General features: G+C 49.5%; 1 protein-coding gene across 1 annotated transcript in view; it reads right to left on the bottom strand.

Moving 5' to 3' along the window:
* Kndc1 (kinase non-catalytic C-lobe domain containing 1) overlaps positions 1–22,249 on the bottom strand; it is a 48,251-nt gene extending 26,002 nt beyond the window's left edge. The window contains exons 1-9 of the mRNA XM_051193283.1: positions 21,737–22,249; positions 15,749–15,947; positions 14,974–15,032; positions 8,545–8,691; positions 8,152–8,269; positions 6,053–6,789; positions 2,732–2,846; positions 1,957–2,028; positions 1,808–1,869 (exon numbers count right to left, since the gene is read on the bottom strand). Of these exons, the coding sequence (XP_051049240.1) occupies positions 1,808–1,869; positions 1,957–2,028; positions 2,732–2,846; positions 6,053–6,789; positions 8,152–8,269; positions 8,545–8,691; positions 14,974–15,032; positions 15,749–15,947; positions 21,737–21,838 (1,611 nt within the window). The 5' untranslated portion in view covers positions 21,839–22,249. The remainder of the gene's footprint in view (positions 1–1,807; positions 1,870–1,956; positions 2,029–2,731; positions 2,847–6,052; positions 6,790–8,151; positions 8,270–8,544; positions 8,692–14,973; positions 15,033–15,748; positions 15,948–21,736) is intronic.
* Between the last annotated feature and the right edge of the window lie 238 nt (positions 22,250–22,487).

The following is a 22,487-nucleotide window of genomic DNA, read 5'->3' as shown; positions in this document are numbered from 1 at the left end:
TGGCTGATGTCTTTTGAGGTCAGAAGAGAGTTCTGGATCCCCTGGAACTGGAGTTACAGATGGGTGTGAGCTGCCATTCAAGAGCTGGGAATTAAACCATGGTCATTTGCAAGGGTGGCCAGTGCTCTTAACTGCTGTGCCATCTCTCCATCCTCATAATTATTTTTGAATGTTTATCTTGTATTCTGTGACATTGCAGAATTTACTTGTAAGTTTTAGGAGTTTGTTTGTTGGTTTGTATGGTAGATTCCTTGGGATTCTACCTAAACAGTGCAATCTATAGCCTTATTTCTTCAGCTGTAGTTTTGGTGCTTTTATTTTAGTGTGTGTGTATGTGTGTGTGTCCTGGAACTGGAGTTACAAGAGCTACCTGCTGTGGTTGCTGGGAATAAAACTCTGATATTTTGCAAGAGCAGTACGTGCTCTGAACCACTGAGCCTTGTTTTCAACACAGTCTTTATACTTGACAGACAAAACCCCACCTCATTATTGTTGTGTGTGTTGATGGTGTGTTTGGGTACTGCAATGTGTGTGCAAGTCACAGAGGATAGCTCTGTAGTGTCAGTTCTCACCACAGAATCCCTGGGTTGTGGGGCTTGAACTCAGCAAGAGCTTTACCCACTGAACCATCTTGCCAGCCCAGTCTTCACGCTGCTTAGAAGTATAGTACTATGACAGCCTGTGATTTATTTTTAGTTTAGAGCATCTTGATACAAAGGTGTTTTCCTAAGACTCTGGGTGAAAGGTCATCCAGAAGGAACTCACTGACATTTGAACTGTTTTTCCCCTGTTCACATAGAAACTGTTTTGCTTTCTCTTTTGATCTCTGCTGTCAGAGGTTTTACTATAACTTGGTGTTGGTTTCTCTAGCTTTATCCCCATTTCCTTTCCCGTTTCTTGTCTGTGTGGGCTTATGTCTTTTGCCATAATTGGATATTTTTCATTCCTTACTTGATTACTCTTCTGCCTCACCCACTGTTTTCTTTCCTTCCAGAATTCTGATGACACGAATGCTTGGTTTTCTAGGGCAAGCTCCTTAGGCATGTTCAACGTTTGGTATCATTTCTTTTTCTTGTCCAAATGTCTAAGGTTCTAGCTCCCCTGCAACTGTCGTGGGTGGATCCTCAGCATCAGCAGCCAAGGTCAATGCACCCTTGTTGCTCTCGGTCTCAGCCAGCCCAGTAGGCCCCATGTGCATTGCATAAGCAGAAGGCACAGGCAGGGCATCTGAAGTCACCTTGCTTTTTCCTCGCCCCTGGCTAGAAAACCTGGCCTTGGGGAGGTTCCGTTTGCCTCTGGAATTTCCCAGGGGCCATTTCTCTAGCAACAGGGTCCAGCACAAGAGGTTGAAAACCACTGGGCTTGCTCTACCCTATCTGGTATCACCCTGCTCCCTTACTCCTTCCATCCAAAACCTTTCTGCCCTAGCCCCTCAAGGCCCCGCCCTCCACATTTGTCTCACCCCTCCAAGTGACCTGGTTCCGGTCCGCCGAGTACCAAGTGAGCCAGAGCTAGAAGGATCTGGTAACCTGGCCCCCAGGGTGGTGGTTTGCACCAGGTTCTGAGTGTAATTTAGTTAATTTCATTTAAAGTTTGTAAAAGTCTATTAGCCTGTAAGTGGCAGAGGGGTCTAGGCCCTCGGGATAGGAGTGTGTCCCGCCCAGGGTCAGGAGGCACGCCAGTAACTGCAGTGCACATCGCTGTGGCAGCACCACACCCGAGGTGGGTGTAGCATTTGGGCCCTTTGGCATGACCGACCCACCGACTGGGCAAAGGGCTGGGATCGCGCAAGAGTTGATGCACTTACCTTCTCCGTCACCAATTTCTCTTCAGACACCTCGGGAGCCAGGAAGAGTGAGTTGTAGGAGCCTAGAAGAGCAACCACAGTCTAGTTTTCCTTCCTACCTTGGCAGGCAGCTCTGGTCCTCTGCCCCCCTGAGAGTGACCCGTGTGTACCATTGGAAGGCGGTGGTCCGAAGAACACAGTCCCGTCCTCAGCCACCAGCACGTTGTCTAGGCACAAACGGGCTGCAACAGAGCAGATCAAGGATGCAGCTGCATGTGGGCAGCTCCCTCACCAGCATCAGAGGACTCCGGGGCACACAGAGATCCCAGAGACACCTGTCAAGACTGGAGAAACACTGGAGGGCTTTCCATCCTAACAGGCACAGCCTTCTGGGAACACTGTTGGGGCATATCATCCTCATCAAGTTAAGAATAAACAGGAGGATGGATGTGGACAAGGCCCACACTACTCTGCCCTTGGGAATGGCTGGGTGAGGGAGGTTGGGCTCTTCAAATTCTCCAGACTCGTGGCTGAGAGGCAGCTTAATTGCAGATTGTCCCTGGACAATATTTCTCTGAGAGTTGCAGTCTGGTCCCCTCAGATGCTACCTCCATTACTGCACATGCTATTTTGAGAGCACAGATGACTGTCCATTTATGTGGCTATTCAACAGGGTTGAACATGCAGGGTCACAACCTAGTTTAACATCCTGAGCCCTTCTTTCACTCCTGGGAGGAAGGGGTCATTGGCATTGGGGCCACATTTTAGGCAATTGTCTCCACTGTCCCTTTTTGTGCCAAGACCCAGGTGCTTCCCCTAGGGCGTGTTGCCCAGTAAAACTGAGCCATTGCCTCTGGCTCACAGCATTGATTTTGTTACTCCCCCCTCTCCCTCCCCAGCTTTTGGGCCCCAGGACTCAGGAGAAGTAGTGTGACCCATCATCACCTGGGTGCTCCGTGTGTTTCTGCAGAGTGCTAAGGCAGGAGAGGCACAGGGCCCATAGCTCGTACTCCCTGAAGGGCCGGCCTAGCTTAGATAGAAGGTCCTGCAGGGAGAGGCTCTGTGAAAGAGATGGGTCACATGTGAACACTCAGTCCTCTTGGTGCCACGGGAAGGTTTCATGGAGGGTAACAGTGAATAGTGATTCAGTTTTCACATGCAGCATCCCCTATGCAAGGGGCTGGAGAAATTCTCCAAATTCAATGGATGGGTGTGCGGAGAAATTGGAGCCCTCACCCATGAAATGGTGCAGCTTTCATGGGAAAAGATGGCAGTTCCTTAGAGGAAGTACAGGAAACCACCCTAATATCTAACAATTCCACTTTTGGATTACCCCTAAGATCTGAAACTGGAGTGGACAGCTGTTTGCTCAGGTTCAAGGCAGCACCGTTCACCACACCCAAAAAAGGGAAGAAGCTCAAATATCAATAATGGATGAATGGATAAAGAAATGTGGTTCAGGGGCTGGAGAGATGGCTGTTGTAGAGGACCTTTCAATTCCCAGCACCTACGCAGTAGCTCATAGTCATACATGCAGGCCAAACAGCCATACACATAAATTAAAATAAAGGTTAATTAAAACAAGAGAGAAGAAATGTAGTCCATCCACGGGACATTGCTCAAGCTTTAAAACGAAGAGCTTTCATTTCCCCGTGTGTGTGTGTGTGTGTGTGTGTGTGTGTGTGTGTGTGTGTGTTAAAATACAGAACATAAACTTAATGTTTCAACTATTTTTAAGGGCAATAGAACATTAAGGAGTTGGGCATGGCGGCCCCTGTAATCCCAGCATTTGAGAAGTGGAGGCTGAAGGGCCAAGAAGCCAAGCTCATTCCTGGCTCCAGAGTGAGTTCCAGGACTATTTCAGGCACCATGAGACAAGAAGGAAAAAGAGAAGGGAGGAGGAGGAAACACTGCAGTGTTGACTATTGGTGGATCTTGAGGACATTATGGGGAATGAAACAAGCTAGACAACAGACAGAAGCTGTTGGATTTCATACATGAGGTTGCATTTGTAAAAATATAGAAGGTGGAGAGGCTGTAGAAAGGAATGGAGGGGAGTCAGTGTTCACTGGAGGCAGAACTCAGGTGTAGGAAATGGAAAACATTCTCACCCTTCCTTATGCTGCAACCCTTTAATGCAGTTCCTCCCATTGTGGTGACCCCTCAACCATAAAATTATTTTTGCCATTACTTCATAACCATAATTTTGCTGCTACTATGAATCATAATGAAATTATCTGTGTTTTCCAATGGTCTTAGGTGACCTCTGTGAAAAGGCCATTTGATCCCTCACCCCAAGAGGTCAGACCCACATGTTAAGAGAGGCTGCTCTGGAGACAGTGAGATGTAAATGTCTTTAATACACTGGGCCATGCACTTACAGGTGGTTAGGATGGTAAATTTTGTGTTTATGTGTATCTTAACACATCTTCAAGCGAATAGAACTAATGGAGCTTAGAAGTTGTCTCCTGCCTGTGGAGACTACCGGGAGGTCTGGGAACAAGGTCACCACAGAATTACACACGGTTAGCAGAAGTTTTCAAAGGCCATCAACTTCACCTGAGATGCTATCCACTAGCTCTGCGCACAGGAAGGGTTGCTACATTAGACAGCTCAGTCCTGTGGCTCTCTGCTAACCAGCTCATTTGTTCTGCTTTTGGTGGGGTGTATTATTATCCAGGGGTGGGAGCAATGAGCCTTGAAGCTGAGGTGAGGACTCCCAGCTCTGGAACATCTCTATGTGGGAGTCTGAGGTTTGGAGGGCCCTGGGCATTCTCTATCTGAGGCAGGTTGTCCAGATGGTTAAGGTGAAAGCTAGACTTCAACTTTCCTCCTTAGCAGTACATTTCCCACCATAGGCTACTCAGCTACCCAGACCTCTGTTTATCCATCTAGAAGATGGTGTTGTAAGACGTCTGTACCCTGTGGAGAAATCTTGAGACGGTAGCTGAGCATATGTGAGTATCACAGGCCCAGACAATGCTGATCATCTGTATCACCAACCCTACTCCAGGTATCTCTTTAAATAACCACACTCCCAAGCTCTTATCAGTGTGCAAATGATAATAAACCACAGAAACACCTGTCTCACACTCTCTCCTTTGGGACAACAAAGACTGGCGGGAAATAGCACTGACTTTTTTTTTTTTTTTTTTGACTTTTGGAGACAGGGATTCTCTATGTAGCCCTAGCTGTCCTGGAATTCAGTCTGTAGATCAGACTGGCCTCCAACTCACAGAGATCTGCCTGCCTCTGCCTCTCAAGTGCTGGGATTAAAGTCGTGCACCAACACCACCCAGATGGCCTGATAATTCTTGATATACAAATGTATACTGGGACTCTGGCTCAGGTGTCCTCACTTTGAGAAACACCTGGAGGACACAGAGCTTTGAGGAACCCATTGAACAGCCAAGGGAGAAATATACTCAGTGCCATGGTCCATATCTGGCCTGCAGACCCTTGTACTGGAATTCCATCCTGCTGTGAAGTATGAAGCTCAAGGAACCTAGTCTGAGATAAGGCTTGGGAAGTGGTTGGGCCCCTGAAGCCCAATCTAGGAGCTGTCTACTTCAGTTCTGGAAGATAATGAACCATGGGGATGCACCTGTACATGGGTGGATCAAGGCTAAGGAAGTTGGTTCTTTCTAGGGTGTTCAGAGATTAACTTGCACATCTAGAAAGGCCACAGGGACAGTCTAAGGGACCTCTGACAGTGGAACCAGGATGTATCCCTGATGCACGAAAGGAATTTGGGAGCACATTCCCCATGGAGGGATACCCCCTAACCTAGAGGCAGGAGGGAGGGCCTAGTCCCTACTCCAAATGACTTGACAGATTTTGATGATCCTTCCTGGAAGGTATCACCCTCCCTGTGGAGTAGGGGGTGGGGAAATGGGATGGGAGGGTGGTCAGGGAGCATGGGAGGAAGAAAGAGAGGGAGGAAGGGGGGGGGAGAGGGAACTGGGATTGATATGTAATATAAGAAAAATAATAATAATAAAAATAATGATAAAAAGAAAAGAAAAAAGAAAGAAAGAAGGAAAGACGGAAAAGCCACAGGGAGGGTTCTGGCCAGGGACCCACGCCTGGGGGTGACATCCAGCCCTTCCCTCGATTTGCATTTGAAGTTCCCTTCAAAAATAGGGAGCCCACAGAAGACACTGCTAATTATCAGTCAAGAGTGAAGGCAGAGAGGGGCTGGGCTTGTATGAGCTGCACATCCAGGCTAAGGAGAAGCAGCCTCTGACCTCCTCCTACCCCACATACCTTCTCAGTAGCTGCACTTTCCAGTTGTCCGCATCCTTCTGGGATCCCCTCTTCACTCCTAGCTATTTGGCCTTCATTGTCTGAATCTCCAGGTTCTACTGGATGGGACAAAGGTTTGTACTCTGCAGTTCCCTGGTTAGGAAATAAAGCCTCTAACTGTCCCGAGGCTCCTGGACTCCTATTAGGATTACGGCCTGCACCCAGTGCCTTCTCCCGTTGGACTCCAGGTTCCTGCTCTGGCCAAAGCCTGCTTTTGGACTGTGTCTTGAAGCCAGAAAGGCCATTTTTCCCTTCCAGGAAGAGCTTGCTGGGATCTGAGGGGAAGAACTCAGATATGGTCAGCTGGTTTCTTGAGCTGGTCAGTGACAGGCAGAGGGTGCTGGCCTCCGTACTCTCCTGCAGTAGCCTAGGAAATGTCTGAGCCTTTTTCAGCCGGCTTCGTCTGAGGATGTCTCTGTCCAACTCACCCAGGGGGCACCTGGCATCCAGGACAAGGTTGGCCAGCCCTTCCTGTCCTGGGTTCTCACCATTTCTCATGGGTGCTGACAGCAGTGGTTTGGGGGAGGGGACTCTGGGACCCTGACCAGCCTCTTGCTCTGCATCTCTTGAGGCAGGAGGCCGGAGTAGGCCCCTTGGTGAGGACAGTGCCTCTGGATCAGTGCTGAGGTCTCCTGCCATCTTCTTGGGCCCCACATTTCTTGGAGCAGGTCTTCCCCTCCATGTGTTCTCACTGAGGTCTGAACAGAAGGCAAGAAATGGTTACTGCAGGGAAGTTTGGATCAGGAGTCTGTGCTAGGGTGGTGACCTGAGAGCCACCCCTGACCCTGTCCTACTCATCACCACAAACCCCTCCCCAAAGTCTCACAGGGCAGGCTTACATGTCCTGTACTCCCAGATTTCCACTCATCCCCTTAGCATAGGCTCCAGAGGTCCCCAGGATCTACACTTCAGTCATGTAACTCAGCCAATTATAGTCTCTGAATGGAGGCTTCTGGGTCTCCCTCTTGGCTGAGCTTCCCAGGGGATCAGCCCTTGCCCATCTAATTAATTACTTTATCCCAAAGCTCCTCATCTTTCTATTGTGATTATACAAGCCACTCTCTAGGGGGAGAAATGGAATCTGGAGGCAGGCATAGGGCACATAGTCTTCTACATACACAGCATGCAGCATGGTCTTGCATACATGCTATGGCACACAATTGCACACACATGTTGTGCCCCAAAGTTTTGCATACATGCCACAGCGGCTCAGCTGCCTGTTTTACTCAATATTTTGTCTATGCCTGCATTCAGAAGTTACCCTCTACTGTTGCTGGGGTGATCACTGGCAGTCACCAGGGCTGTGGCATTACAAACACTGCTGCTTGCTTGTCAGGGAGGACCCTCCAGCCACTCTGAGGCTCTGGGTAGTTATGGAGGCCAGCACAGTCCTGAGACTGTGATAAATTCTAGATGGACAGCAATAGCTTTGCACATGGAGAGGTGAGTGCACCAGACAGGGCTGCCTGGAGTCACTAAGCCTGAGTTGGAAAATGGTAGTGTGTGCCCAGCACGTACATGGGTACATGCATGTGGTATGCACTTGAATGTGGATGTATACACCAGTCTGCATACTTACACTTGAGTGTGTAGTATAAACAGGCATTTGTATATTTATATATGCAAGGGTATAAACATGGGAGCATGTTTGCATGGGATACACATATGCTGTATTTGAACAAGTGTGTGACTGTGAGTGTGGTATTTATATGGTGTATGAGAACATGTGATCATGAGTAAGGGTGCATGTTTCTTTTCTTTTCTTTTTTCCTTTGGATTTTCGAGACAGGGTTTCTCTGTGGCTTTGGAGGCTGTCCTGGAACTAGCTCTTGTAGACCAAGCTGGTTTTGAACTCACAGATATCTGCCTGCCTCTGCCTCACCAAGTGCTGGAGCTAAAGGTGTGCACTACCACTGCCCGGCCAGGGTGCATGGTTCTATACATGTATACTGTGTGCATTCTTCTGTGGATGCTGTGTAGATGTATATGTGTCCCTGTGCACATGTATGAACTTATATGTATTCATATGTAGGCATAGACGTATAAGTGTTGGCGCTTACCCTGGAATGCTCCAAAGGACTCAATGGAGAGCACCCTTCTTCCAATGGCTGAAAGACTGCGGCACAGGCGGCATGAGGACGCAGGCTGCATCTTCTCCTCGCACAGTGCTATGATGCTCTGCAAGCACCAGGGTGCCTCTCAGGTGTGCAGCTCTCCAGGGAAGCCTATCCTCCTGAGACCCACCCAACTGCACAGCTCTGGGATGGCACCCATCACCCTCAGATCCAGCCACCTGTTTCCACATGTATTTTCTGATACATAAAAAAAACAAAAAACAAAAACAAAACAAAACAAAACAAACAAACAAAAAAACCCAGATTCTAGCCAGTGAGGTTGCAGGGTCTGTGCTGTCTGTGTGGTCATGCAGCATGCATGTCTAGCTGAGAGCCTACCTCCAGGTCTGGCCGGTCCCTGGGGTCTTCTGCCTGCATCTGGCTCAGCAGTCCTTCCAGGTCTGGGCTCAGCCTGGGCTCCAGCTCTGGTTCTGCCACATACTCCAGGGCAGCCTTCAGTGTGGCCCCCAGGGAGTAGATGTGTGCCTGTGGTACCAAGGAGTGTTAGTACCTGCCCTGCAAGCAACTGTTTTCCCCTGCCAAGACCAGCACGTTTGCCATTCCTGTGGTCAGCATGATGCCTGGGCCTGCTGCCCACGGTATAGAAATCCTATTCTCCCCAGCTGCCTACTTGCCTTAGGCATTCTTTACAAACAGGAAGTAAGCAGAAGGAAAGAAGAATCTTCTTTTGGTTTGAAAGTTGGCATTGTCCTGTCTGTGCACAGGAGAGCAAGGGAGGGCTCTATACAAGACTAGGATACTAGGTGTGTAGAAGCCCCCCACCCCGTGTGTGTGTGTGTGTGTGTGTGTGTGTGTGTGTAGAAGCCAATGTTATTCAAGAATGACTAGCCCCTCTTCTAATCTGCTTGCAAAATGAAATAATGATACTTAGTCAGAATATTTATTTATATTTTAACTTTTAATTCACAAATAACATCTATATTTAAGGGGACAATGAAATGTCTCAATGTATGTTCATCATGTTGACTTATGTGACTTTTCTATTTCTTAAAAATCTTGTTGTCTTAATTGCTGGACTCCTGTGGGTTTTGTTGCTATTATAAATGGCACACTTAGTAGGACCACGATATAATCCCAGTACATGAACTAGCTTGTTGGACCCCATTCCCTATGGTAGTATGCTGTGTTCAGTCTTAATGCATGGAAGAGGGGCCCGGCCCTGCCCCAACCTATTGTGCCAGACTACGTTGACCCTTCATGGGAGCCCTTACCCCTGAGGAGGAGTGGACTGGGACTGGGCTAGGCCAGAGTTGAGGGGACGGGTGGGAGGAGGTGGTGCGGGTGTGGGAGGAGGGGTAGGAGAACTGTGGTTGGAATGTAAAATGAAATTAAAAAATGGGAAAAAAATAAATGCCACACTTAAGTTACACCTTTACCTTGAAACTATCAATACAAAGGAATCCATTTGTTTTGGGCTGTATTCTGGTTTCATATATTGGAAGTCTTTTATTCTTTTAGGCCCAGGTCCTATGTGCACTTGCTCTGGATTCAGCCCATGCTATGTGCACTCTGTTCGGGGTCATTGTCTGCTGCACTCTCAGCCAGTGCTTGGATCATTCTGTCACATTCTGTGAGGGGACTGCAGACCTGCCTCTCGTGGCCAGTGAATATCGGCCTCCTTATCTTTTAAGTGGGTACTCACTCCCTACCCTTCTACCTCCCCAGCTCTTGTTCCCCTTGGACTCATCCTGCAGTCTGTAGCCTGAAGTCTACCTGCTTGCAGAGACCTCCAGCCCCTTAATGAAAGCCAGCCTCCTTGTTTCACGTCAGCATTGCTCACAGGTCCCAGACTCACAGTCTCCCATCATCATCCCTCCGTGTGGATTGTTGTCTCAAGCAAATGACAGTGTGACAGGACTGAGCCATCCTGGCTGGTACCACAGGAGCCCACCAGAGTGACAAAGGCAAGAAAAGGGCCTATGCACGTGGAGGGGGACGTGCAGAGGCTGGGGGATTGTCAACTTTTGGAACCTAGGCAGGCTGAGGGGGTTTGGACAAGGGGGTTGACCATACCCAGTTCTGAGATGACTGGCCACAACAAGCCTGGGAGATTCTAGAACAGGTTTTGGGCAGTTGGCCTCAATAGCAGAAGAGAGGATCAGAAGAGGTGGCTAGATGGTGTCTGGAACCCAGAGGGTCCAGGTGGATACCTGGATGGGGGACACTGGAGGAGATGCTCCCTGCTGTCTGGCTTCTGTGGGGAGCAATGAGTGGGACGATTCTGTAGTGAGAAAAAGCCCAGGTCAGGTGGAGAAAGAAGTAGGGTCTGGGTCTGGATAGGTGCAAAACGCTGAAGGTGTGGTGGAGCTATTGATGTTAGGTCAGCAGGTGACATGGTGATCAGGTAGGTGATCAGGTAGGTGATCAGCCTGGTCACAACAGGCAAACTCTGTCCAAAGGAAGGCTGTTCTGGAAGTAGTCCAAAGACCCAAGGTTAGCTGTGCAGCATGTGCCTGTAGTGGCCAGATGCCATGGAGCAAGAGAGAAATAGCACAGGGATGAACTGATGCTAGAAGGTTCCAGAGAAGGTGTCCATGAGCCAGAGTGAGGCTTGTCCAAGTCATACACTTGAGCCCTGTGTCCCTGTCACTGTTTGTATCACCTGAGCTGCTTAAAACTTTTGGCAGGCCCCAACAAAGGGTTCCAGAGTAAAGCTAATCTGGGGCAGAGCAGAGACTCTGGGCACCTTGACTCATGTGAGGTCCATATGTCCCAGAGTGGACATGGGAACACTTCCCAGTACGTGCAAAATCTCTCCATAATAAGGGTAAGGTAGGAAGGACTGACTGTTGTGTGTGTAGAACATAAGGAAGTCACTGATCATCCAGGGACCTGGAGAAGCTCTGAGACATGGGGCCCCTTTCTGACATACATACCCCAGCCTCCTGTTTCTACCCTGGCTAACCACACTGGTGTTCCGCAGTCAATCCACAGGAAATCCATTTCTCACAAGGCTCAGCCCCAGGGGAGCCCCCTTCTGGATCCTCTCAGGTTTAGTGGCTACCATGGGAACACATTACCTTTACAGGAAGAGCCCCAATTACTTGTCCTTAGGGGCAGATTTTGATGGTTACTAGGGTAAGTAAGTAAATAAATAAAAACAAAATGGATGCCACGGAAGATTCTGACAAATGATCAATGAGCCTGAGCTACATGGAAAAGGCTGCATCTTGACCGAGGAATAAAGGAAGCCTGCACGCCCTCTCTCTAGTGAGTGTGCAGGGGACATTGCTTCAGCCACAGCCTTATTGAGCTAGAAAGTCAAAGGAGAAAGGCTGCATTAAAAACTCCCAGTGTGTTCAGAAATAAGAAGCGATGATAGAGAATGAAAGCTTTCCAGTGACTACACTCTCATGACAGTTGTCACCAGCCCCACTGAGTCCAGCCACAGGGAGCAAGAGGACAGGATGAGATAAACATCTCTGTTCTGTGTGGTTGGACCGTCACTGTGGGGGTGGGGGAGTGCCAGTGTCTCATTGTGAGGACTCTGTTTGGATACTGACTGCAGAGATGTCCGTTTTTGAAAAGTTGTGGGTGTAAGGATTCAGGCATTATGCTGGACTGCCTCTGTCACTTGGAAGAATGCACTCTGGCAGTACTCTGGTCAGCCCAGGGTCCCGGTCCCATGACTACTAGTCCTGAGGCAGGTGCAAAGGGCCCCTTTAAAAGAAAGACCCATGCCTACTTATGTTCCCTCCCGCAATTCTTTCCCTATAGTTCCCCTGGGGCAGAGAGGACTTTTCTGTCTCCCTCTTCTCTTCTGTCCTCTCTTTCTGTCTCTCTTTACCTCTTTTTTCTTTCCTTCCCCCCTCCCTCCCCTTCCTAATAAAATTTCTTACTTAAGCTTTGTCTGCCTGGCATGTTTGTCGCTCCGCCTTGATCACCCTCAACCGCCATGGAATTTGCCAAGGTTCACCACATGCTTTATCATAACAGTGGGGTTTTATACTTGGTACATGTGTACCTTCTGTGTATATGTCTTCCTAAAAAGGGAAACCCAACCTATTCACATAACTGAATAACTCTTGGACTGAACTAAAAAAAAAAAAAAAAAAAAAAAAAGTACCCAGAAGCAAACATGGTGTGACAAAGCTCACATGCTGAGGGAGACTCACAGCCGGAGATAAAGAAGATGAAGGTGGATGAGTTTCCCCCTGAAGTGAAGAAATAGCCATTGAACTCAAAGCAAACAAAAGAAGAGAGGCTCAGAACCAGGGATGTGGAGGACGCTCTGAAAGAACTAACAAGGTAAACAGCCTCTGGTTAGACCCACAGCAGAAAGAAAGAGAAATTGAAGAAGAATGGGCCAGTGCTTGGGAACAGGAAATTAAAAGACATCACAAAGATGCAAAGGGCATCACCTGCAGCCCATAGATGCATATTTTCTCCTGCTGTAGTTTCAAAAAAATAAAACCAAACCAAAAAAAAAAAAAAAAAAAAAAAAAACAAAAAAACCCCTTTTTGTAGCACAAACAAGATCACTGCTGTAACTATTAAAAATTGATGTTACTTAGCAATCATTCACAAAGAAAGCCGATGTCCTTTTCAGTGAGTCTTCCCAGACTTCCAAGGCATAGATAATGCCATTCTTGTACAGAGCAAAGAGGCAAGCTCAGAGCAATCCTGAAACCAGAGCTGGTCATTTGCAGGGTGGAAAAGTACCAACTGCCCATAAAACCCCCGGAAGACCCATAATAAGTACTAATCAGTCAGATGCAACAGCACCTAGGTTTTCTTAAGTGGAAAAGGGTGATAATGTTAGGACATAAAAACCTAACATCTCAATGAAGGAAATGACATGATCATTTCAAGGGGACAAAAGAAATATTTCATAATATGAGATATGTATTCATGGTAAACCTTGATAATCTCAGAACAGATAGGAACTCATGTGGCCAAGGCCAGTGCCATCCATATGGTTAGATCAGGGGTCACCAGTTCCTCAAGGCAGGATGGGTGATCTCTGCACTTCCACCATAGACTAGAATCTAGTCTCTAGATACTGCACTTCCTGAGGATTGGAATGGAAATAAGCTTTGTCCCTGGAGGAGACAGTATGGAACACTGCTGGTGATTTGATCAAGAGGAAAAAATGAAAACAAAACAAAAAAAACCAAACCTCTAAGTTGCTAGAAATAGTAGCAAGATTCTGCAAGATGTTTTGATATTAAAGTAGATAAAGTTAACAAAGGAACAGAAAACTGAAGTAAAAAACCAATGGAAGGTAGTTGTATGTGTACCACAGCTAGCCAATAAACAGAGCTGGGAAAATGGCCAGCCATCCACAGAAGAAGATGAGATAGTTTCTATCTCGTACTGGGTAAAAAGAAATGTTAACTAGTTTGATTGGGTCATTAAAGCATCAGTGTGTAATGGAACATCACCTTTTATGATGAAAAGACACAACTTTGGTTTGCCAGTCACAGTTTAGGGAAGCTAAGGAAACCAGCTTCTGAGGGGCTCAGTGTGAAGACTAGCGCTTTGAGACTTTTGGCAGTGAATATATATGTTTGATTTCAGGGCCAGGAGGTCTGCTAAGGATGCAGAATACATTAACAATGTAAGGAGCACTGGTCACTGTGACTGTGTTGTTGCTGGGAAATGGGGCAGATGTGGTAGTGCATACCTTGCCCTTGCATTTGGGAGGCTAAAGCAGGAGGATCACTTGAATCTAGCAGCTGTGAACTATCCTGGTCTGTTGGTTAGTTTTACATCAACTTGACACAAGCTAGAGGCATCTGAAAGGAGGGAAAGTTAATTGAAGAAATGCCTCCATAAGTTCCAGCTGCAGGGCAGTTTCTTAATTAGCTGTTGATGAAGGAGGGCCCAGCCCACATGGGTGATGCCATTCTTGGGACAGTAAGAAAGCAGGCTGAGCAAGTGAGCCATGACATGGAAGCCAGTACCCTTCCTTGGCCTCTGCATCATCTCCTGCTTCCAGGTTCCTGCCCTGTTTGAGTTCCTGTCCTGATTTCCTTCAACAATGGACTATGCTGTGGAAGTGTAAGCTAAATAACCCTTTCCTCCTCAAGTTGCTTTGGTCATGGTGTCTCATCATAGCAATAATAATTCCAACTAAGACATCTGAGCAATATAGCCAGACCCCATCCCAAACAAAACAAACTCTTTCCGACAGTGGACACCTGAAGGAGACATCGGATCTCCTAGGAGTGGAGTTAAAGATGGTGTTAGCCATTATGTGGGTTCTGGCAACCAGACTTGGGTCCTTTGCAAGAGAAGCGAGTGCTTTTGGCCATTGAGCCATGTCTCCAGCCCCCAGAGGCATTTTTTTCCTGTTTCTTTTGAGACAGGGTTTCTCTGCATAACAGCCTTGGCTATCCTAGAATTCACTGGGTAAACCAGGCTGGTCTTGAACTCACAGAGATCTGTGTGCCTCTGCCTCCTGAATGCTGGGATTAAAGGCATGGTCTAGCTCCCCAGAGGCATTTCTTAAGGGCAGTGAACACCTGTAGCCTTTTCTGGTTCCTCCCACAAGTCCCTGGTGAGACTAAGAGGCCTTCTGACTTGACATTGCAATAAGTGAACTCAGTACCAACCCTGACTGAGATGTCTGAGGCCACTGCTCCCAAACACCCACATGTCTTCCAGTAGCCACTAAGCATGAAAGTAGAGGCCCCAAAGGCAGCCCCCAACTGGGGACAACCTACTACACAGAGGCCACAGGACTATAATAACAAAGGTAACCCTAAAGATGAAAATGTCAAGGCTTGGAGAGTCACCACTTACCTCAAAGGTGTTTCCTGTCAGGTCAAACTCTGGGGGTACAAAGGCACCCTCGGGGTCATCTTGGAGAAGAAAAGAGAAGGCATTCTGATCTTATCTTTTGGTGAAGAAAGAACCCCACCTACCAGAGCTCAGACCCTGGGAGCCTTCGGGGACAGCCAGGAGAAGGCTGCAACCCTTGGAGCCTCTTTTCCTTTGCTCAGGCTGAAGCCCCCAAGGAAGGTTGTAAACATCCGAGGCAATAACACACCATTCTTGAACCATACATGGTCCAAATCAGAAGGAGGAAATGAATTTGTTTGGATTCTTGAAAAAGGAACAGTGGGCTCTTAATATGAGAAAATCATACTTTACCTGGAAGAGGCCTAATGGGTGTCCAGTCTACCTGGCCAGATAAGTCTCCCCTTCAAGCCCTTGTGTCAACTTCCAGCAGGCTGGGAGTGCCAGCCTAGGGGAGACAGTGACCCAGGCATCCTCTTCCGAGGAAGGCCTGAATAGAGCTCATATTATGTCTGAGCACTTCTCTGGCTCCCTGAGGGAGTGTATGGTAGTCTTAGGATGGTGGGGCTTACAGGGGCCACTGGAACTCAACATCCAGCCTGCCCTTCTCCTCTGTGCTGCCTTGAACAGAGGATCCCCTCAGATTCCAAAAGAAACCCAGGGCTTGGGCCCTCCCTTATGGTCTCAGATGCTTGGTGCTCACACCCGGCCTCAAGGTACCACCAGTGTGCTGTACTAGGTATCCCCCACCCCTACTCCGTTCCCCTTTTGTCCTCACCACTGAGCTGCTCCATGAAGCACACGTTGCCACTGGTGTTGAATGCCAGGGTGTCAGGTGTGATGCACAGGGTCTGGAAGATGGCTGCGTGGGCGACACTCTGCATGGACAGGCTGCATTCTAGGCATACAGCCCAGGCTTCCTGCTCACTGAGACCTCTGTCCCGCAGGGAGAGGATGTCAGCCAGAGACACATTTTCCTGCCAAGACAGGCTTGGTGTAAGCCCTCAGAGGGCTGTCCCAGAACGGACCTAGTACTCCATGCTGAGGCTAACGCTCTAGGGAAACAGATGATTTCTGGTGGTGCTTCACTTACACTCAGGAAAAGGGTCTTAGGCCAGGCCTTTTTTAGACAGTCATCCTGCTATTCCTTGAATATCACAGCCATGGAGCATTTCGTGTGTTGCCCAAAACAGGCACACGCATACACAGGTAGTTAGTTGTCTTTACATTTGTACACTCACACTTAGCAAAAACCACTCCCATACAATAATATGCATTGCTATACCCACCTATACTCACAAGCATAGCCACAGTTGCCCACACATGCTCACATACACCTGGACTCATTCATATCAGACATCTTAGGCTGCAAGCCTCTTGCCTGGTTGCTGTCAAGTCCCTGTTACTGCCTGTGCTCATGTTTTTGTGTACCACCCACTTACAAGAGTGGCTGGGGGTTTCTTCTGGAGCTGGGCCGAGGGCTGTTGTGGGCAAAGGATGTGGACGCCCCTTGTCAGAGGGGAGTGGGGTGGTGAAGAATAGGCATCTGTGGCCATGGCCCCAGGACATGAACTGCTCAAGTACAGGCAAATGACAGGGTTTTTTTTTTTTTTTTTTGTCTTGACAGTTCATAAGGGTCTCTGCCTGGAGATGACACTGTAAAACATCCCCACAATCACAGGTCACAGATGAGAAGGCAGTGATTCAATTAACCAAACAAGCACTTAGCCAAATGGATGAAACCAAGAGCAGGGTCCTGAAGCTGCCGGCCAGAGCCTTGAGGCTCTGGGTGAGTGTTAGACCCTGCGTATCTACAGGACATTTCATTCTTGGAGCTCAAGGTGGGGGCTTGGTGAGGACACATCCCCAGACCTACTCCTGTGACGAAGGTCCCTGACAGTTAAGCTGTTTTTCTAAACATGGCTCAAGCCTGTAGTTTCTTTGTAGTATTGAGGATCCCTCAGAACTCAGAAGAACCCGAGCTCCCGGTGATGCCAACTGGACATGGCTGAAGAGGCACACACATACACTTCACACACATGTGTACACCATCCCTCCACACCTTCACACAGGCATGTGCCAGCACAGTGTACAATACAGGGCAACATGCTTGTACATACGTATCCTTGCAAGCCTACACAGACATACAGGTGAGGTAGTATGCAGCCTTGAAGACTCCATGGGGGCCATGTAGGAGAAAAGAAGCCAGCTCACGACATGAGTCTGAGTCAGTCTCAGTCCCACGGCAGGGCCTGCCGGCACCCCACTGTCGTTGTTCATGCTGGCCAGCAGGCCTGCCTGCTCACAGCCATGACAGGATGTGCCGCCAGCAGAAGGCAACCCTGCCAGACATACTGCTTGGCCATCCTGCAGCTTACATCACTGCCTCCTACTTAGGTCTGTTAGGAAGATGCTCCTGAAAGCAGGGGGTGGGGTTGGAGGAGTCTGGTCAGACCTCAGAGCAGCTGAAGACCTGCTGCCCTCAGGGCCAATTTGTGGTAGGGGTATGTGACTTGGGAAAGCAGGAGCCCAGGATCATTTGTATGATTCTGGGATGAACCCCATGGGCCCTGAGTCATTGCTTCCAGCTATGTCCAAGGCTTTCTCCAATGACAGGGTTATCAGCCCTTCCATACATAACACCCTCAGGTCAGAGTCTGTTTACACAGCTGATGATCCTGTCAGTGCTCCACGATAAGAGCCGAGGGACCCAGGCCTGAATTCTGGGCTCTGAGGTCACCTCTAGGACCTACAGATGCTCCAGTTTTGCCAGGTAGGAGAAAGGACAGTCTTTTGCCTAAATCTATGCCACTGGCGAAGGGCAGGGAAAAGCTTTGGCTAATGTGTCAGGCACAAGAATGACAGCCCAGAGGGACTCAGATATCACTCACCAGTTGCCCAACCTGTCTGTGCCCTTCCCTATCCCTATTCCAGTAGACCCTCTTGGTCTCCACCATGGGTAGGAGCCCACCTTGTGTATCTTTATTGGCTTCTTCATGGTGTGACCTGGAGATATGGTAGCCAGTCTATCTGCCACACAGCTCAGAACCCAGTGAAATATATTCAGCCTGCTGCAGGCCTCTGACTTTGGCTCCACAGGTAACATGTCCAGGGGCCATCAAAGAGGTAATCTGCTGTGAGTCCCACGAGAAGTTAGAACTCACTCATGTAGATGTGGGTCTGTATGGCATCCCATGCCAACCATACTAAGGGTCTCATGCAGACCTGGGCATTGCAAGCTCCAGGCCTTGCAGTCTCTTACAGCTCTTGCCATGGAGATCAGCTGATGGCCTGATCTGAAGCCAACTCAGTAGCTCCATTTTCCCTCTATAGGCTCAGGTCTTGATGGGTGAGAAGTTCCTTCACAGTCTAGCCTGCCCCTCACCATCCTTACTAGGGTGGCACTTATGGGTATGGGGTGGGGATCACCTATGTAATTTCCCTGTAGGTAGGAAGATCAGTCGTCTGCTTGCAGTGCTCTGGTGCAAACTTAACCTGATTTTGGCTGGAAGGATTGAGACCCTGGGGATTGGGGGCTATGCTCTGGGGAAAGACACTTCAGCTGATCCCTGAGCTCCAGAGACCAAGCCCTTATCTGTTTACCTCAGAGTGCCCTGCTTAAGGGCCTATATGTACTTATGAGCTCCCCTTCCTTTGGACAGACTTGGAGCTGGGTTACATGGGTTCTAGGGGTCACTGTGCACATTTCAAGTATATTTATAGCCAATTAACTTTTCAGCTTATCATAACAGGACCTGCCAATGTAAAACTCAAATTGATGCTGGCACCATGTGTTGGCAGTCTCAGTTTGTGAGTCTCAGCCAAACCCCAGCAGGGAGGCAGGAGCTTGCAAGGTGCTCTGTGGGCTGTGTCTGCCCCCGAGTGCCCACCCTGCTGGCTCAGTTCTTTTCTAGTTTTAGGCCGCCTTCTGCTTAGAGCCTGTTTGGAAACATATTACATGGACTCTAAGGGCATGGTGGAGAAAACTCCTTTCTAATAGTAGAATTTCTGCTGTGGGTCACTGTTCATTTTCAGTCCCTCAGGCCAGCCCAGCACCAGGAGGTTCTGAGAGACATTCGGTTGGCTTGGGAACAATAAGAACTCTCTGCTGACACCCAATGTTGCCATCTTCACTGCCAAACCTGTACCATTCTGTATTCTTGAAGACCAATGAAGGCTACTTTTTGACCAGCACTATCGGGCCCTCAACCACAGCCACTTGGTGCATGCCTGCCTTTCTGGCAGCTCTGGTTCTGCTTGGATCCAATCTCACAGATTTGTTCCTGATTCTACTTTGCATGTTCAGAAAGGCTGAATTTCTATGTTGAATCCTAGAAAGGTCATCTCCTCCAAGAAGTCCACCTTGCATAGCTCTTGGTCAGAACAACTTTACTGTGTATCCAGGCTCTTCTTGCTGTATCAGTTTAGGAGACCAGGGACAGAGCATGGCTTCAGCCTCCACAATGTAGTGGGACATGCTGACCCATTAATGGTGATTTCTAATCGTTCAGTAGGTTTTCTCACGGGCACATGCCTGCTCATATGCCATGTTTTTCTGGAGAATTGCTGGGATGCAGGCACTGGTCTTTTCAATACAAGAAAATGCCAAGATGATCTCTGACAGGCATTTCCCACTCCCACCACTGAGGAGGGGCCTACTCACACATGCCACTGTCCAGTGTGTTGTCTCTGGCAATTACGGTAAGGCCTTCAGTGAGCATGTTTAGTACTGTACCAGTTAGCTGGAGGTTAGACAGCATGTTCCCAAGTCATTTGGATTTTCTTTGGGTCATGACAGGGCAGAGCTATTCAGGGGCCTTTAGAGGCTCTGTAGGATTCTATTTCTTAGCTGTAGTGGAGAGAATTCTAATATCCTATAAGCTCTTTATGTATGCTCAATCTGGCTTCATCTCACCTGTAAAAAGGCTATCATGGCCTGGGTTACACAGACCCAAGGGATTCTCCAGCATTGAGCTCCAGGAGGGATGGCAGCCTATCTCGTTGCTACCGTCTGGACAGCTTTCAAATGCAACCAGATACAGAATGCTGTGCCAGGGACAGAGTCATGTGACCTTGATGTACATGAATTTGAAAACCTTACTGGGGACTGAGCTGACTGCAGGAAGCATCGAATCTAGATCTCAGTTGTATTCTTAGACTCGGGACTGTGTTGGTTCAAGGCCAAGCCCCGAAGACTCTTCTCCTATTTTAGAGAATAAGTTTTTGTTGTTGGGTTTTCTTGTGGCACTGGGTGTTGAGTCCAAAGCCTTGTGTATGCTAGGCAAGCATGCTACAATTGAGCTCCATTATTGCCCCCCCTTCTTTTTATGGGAGTAGCACTCTTTCTCAGGCAAGGGACTCACCTGAACTTCCCACTGAATGCCATTGAAATGGGGAATTCCAAAAAAGGACTCATCAGGGTCAGAGGACAGAAACCTCACACATTGTGTATATGGAAACTCTCCAACCCAGAGGGACTGGGGACATTCCTAATACAGAATGTATCAGGGCATGGTAAACAGATGGCCCTCTGGGTGCAAGGCTCGGCTTCAACCTGTGGTCCTAGGTGCGGTCGATGTAGTAGTCCCACTGCCTCAGATGCCAGGCCCAGAGTGAGCCCTCCAAGCTCAGTGGCTGATACAAAAAGGCACAGAGGTTCTCAGATCTGCTTCTGGTGCTGACCAAGAGCCGAGGCTCCCACAGATACCCTAGAACACGTCCTGTCCTCCAGCAGTTTCTGAAGGCTGTACGCTGAGGGCACCCTCTCTTTCCCATCAAAGCCAGGGAGATGTCCAAAGGTTTATTTATTCCCTGGCCTCTCCTCTCTGCAGCCTTCAATTGCACCAAATCCAGGACACTTCATGGTGGGGGCAGCACCAACTCCAGCACTACTCAGAGGGCCCTGGAGGCAGGGCAGGCAGGAGCAATGGATTTTTATCCTTTCAGAGTCCACTCCTCCAGGGAAGAGGAATGGAAGAGCTGGCAGGGCCTAGTGCTGCAGACCCCAGGCTTATGCTTCAGGAGGGTTCTGGCTGACTTTCATTCATCAGATAGCTAGGCCAGCTGCAAAGGTGGGTGGACAGTCTCTAGCACCCGTGTATTCAAGGGGCTAAAGAGTGGTGGATTCTTCCACAGGGACTCCAGAGCCTGGCTTGGAAAGGTCTCCTCAATGGTCCTGGCTTGGAAGGGTCCCCCAAAGATTCTTGAGGGAGGTCAAGGTGCCCCTGGGAGCATTGGGGGGGGGGTGCTTGCCATGCTATTCCATGACATGGAGTTTGTGCATGACCATCGTCTGGGAGCTTGGGGGCGGGGCACCTAGCTCTCCAACCAGGAGGGGCTCTGTGTAGTTCTGGACTAGCAGCTCTCAGGGGACTTGGGGAGGGAGGTTCCCCAGAGCAGGAAGCACCCGCAACGCTGGAAAGGGGTCACATCCAGCATTCTCAAGCTCATCTGCTTTCGCACTAGGCAGCTGAGTAGGTCAGGAGTTACCTATTGTCCATACCTGCCAGGATCCCCAGCCCCCAATGTGTCCAAGGATTAAAATACTAGGAACCCACCCCTTCAGCAGCCAACTTTTGCAGGGACAGTCCCATTGCTGTCCCATACAACATTCCAGCTGTTCTGTGGCGGGTGGGGCTGAGGACAGGAACCCTTAGCAGTGGGTACCCCAGGGGCCAAAATTTATGCAGCAGGAGAGCTGTGTTCTCTCCACTCTTCTTCCCCACCCCTCCTCAGGGACAGGTGGGGGCGTCTGGGACTAGCTCACCTCATCCTCCGGCAGGGTGGGAAGCGGTTCGAAGTCGTAGAAGTCCAGGTCCTTGCCATCTTCCTGGTAGAAGCCCCGGGAGGCTGGGTCCATGGCCTGCATCTTGGCGCTCAGCAGGGCCTGCGTGCAGGTTGGAACTCCAGCCCTGAACCACCTCCGGTCTGGGATCCCCTCCCCAGCAGGTTTCCTCTGGGTCAGATCCCCTCTCTGGTGGGTCCTTTTCCGGCAGATCCTCTCCAAGCTGGCCGCCGCCTCTGTGCTTGCCGGGTTGAGCTGGGCACCGCCAGCTACGCGCTCCTGGCCGCCATGGCAACGCGCCCGCCGCCTGCCGCAGTGTCGCCAAACGGTGGCGCGGGGACGCCTGGGGCGGGGCCGGGGGTGGCGCCCTGAGGGCCGTGGTCACTGGCGGGCCGGGGCCGACTTTGGGCTCCGCAGATGTCTTCGGCTACGTCAGCCTCCGGGGTGCACCCTCCGCCTGCTTGCGCTGTCCGTGACAGTTGGGGGCGGAGCCACTCCGCGCAGCGGCTGCCCGGGGGCTCTGCACACTCCTGGGCGCACAGAAGGTAGCAGGGTTGAACCCACCTAGACTACACCAGGCCCCAGGACTCTCCCAGTTCCCTCCCCACCTATCCCAGGAGCTGGGTTGCTGCAGTCACTTCCAGTGGCAACTACCAAAGGGGGTCTGGAGCAGGTACAGGGTTCCTGGGCTCCTAGTGCTTTTCCCTTGGCTGGGTCCTATTATGGGCAGGGA

The sequence above is a fragment of the Phodopus roborovskii genome, unplaced genomic scaffold (assembly GCF_943737965.1).
Source record: "Phodopus roborovskii unplaced genomic scaffold, PHOROB, whole genome shotgun sequence".
In the NCBI taxonomy this organism is placed as follows: domain Eukaryota; kingdom Metazoa; phylum Chordata; class Mammalia; order Rodentia; family Cricetidae; genus Phodopus; species Phodopus roborovskii.
The sequence above is the reverse complement of the archived record's forward strand: the minus strand, read 5'-3'. Positions and strand labels throughout refer to the sequence as shown.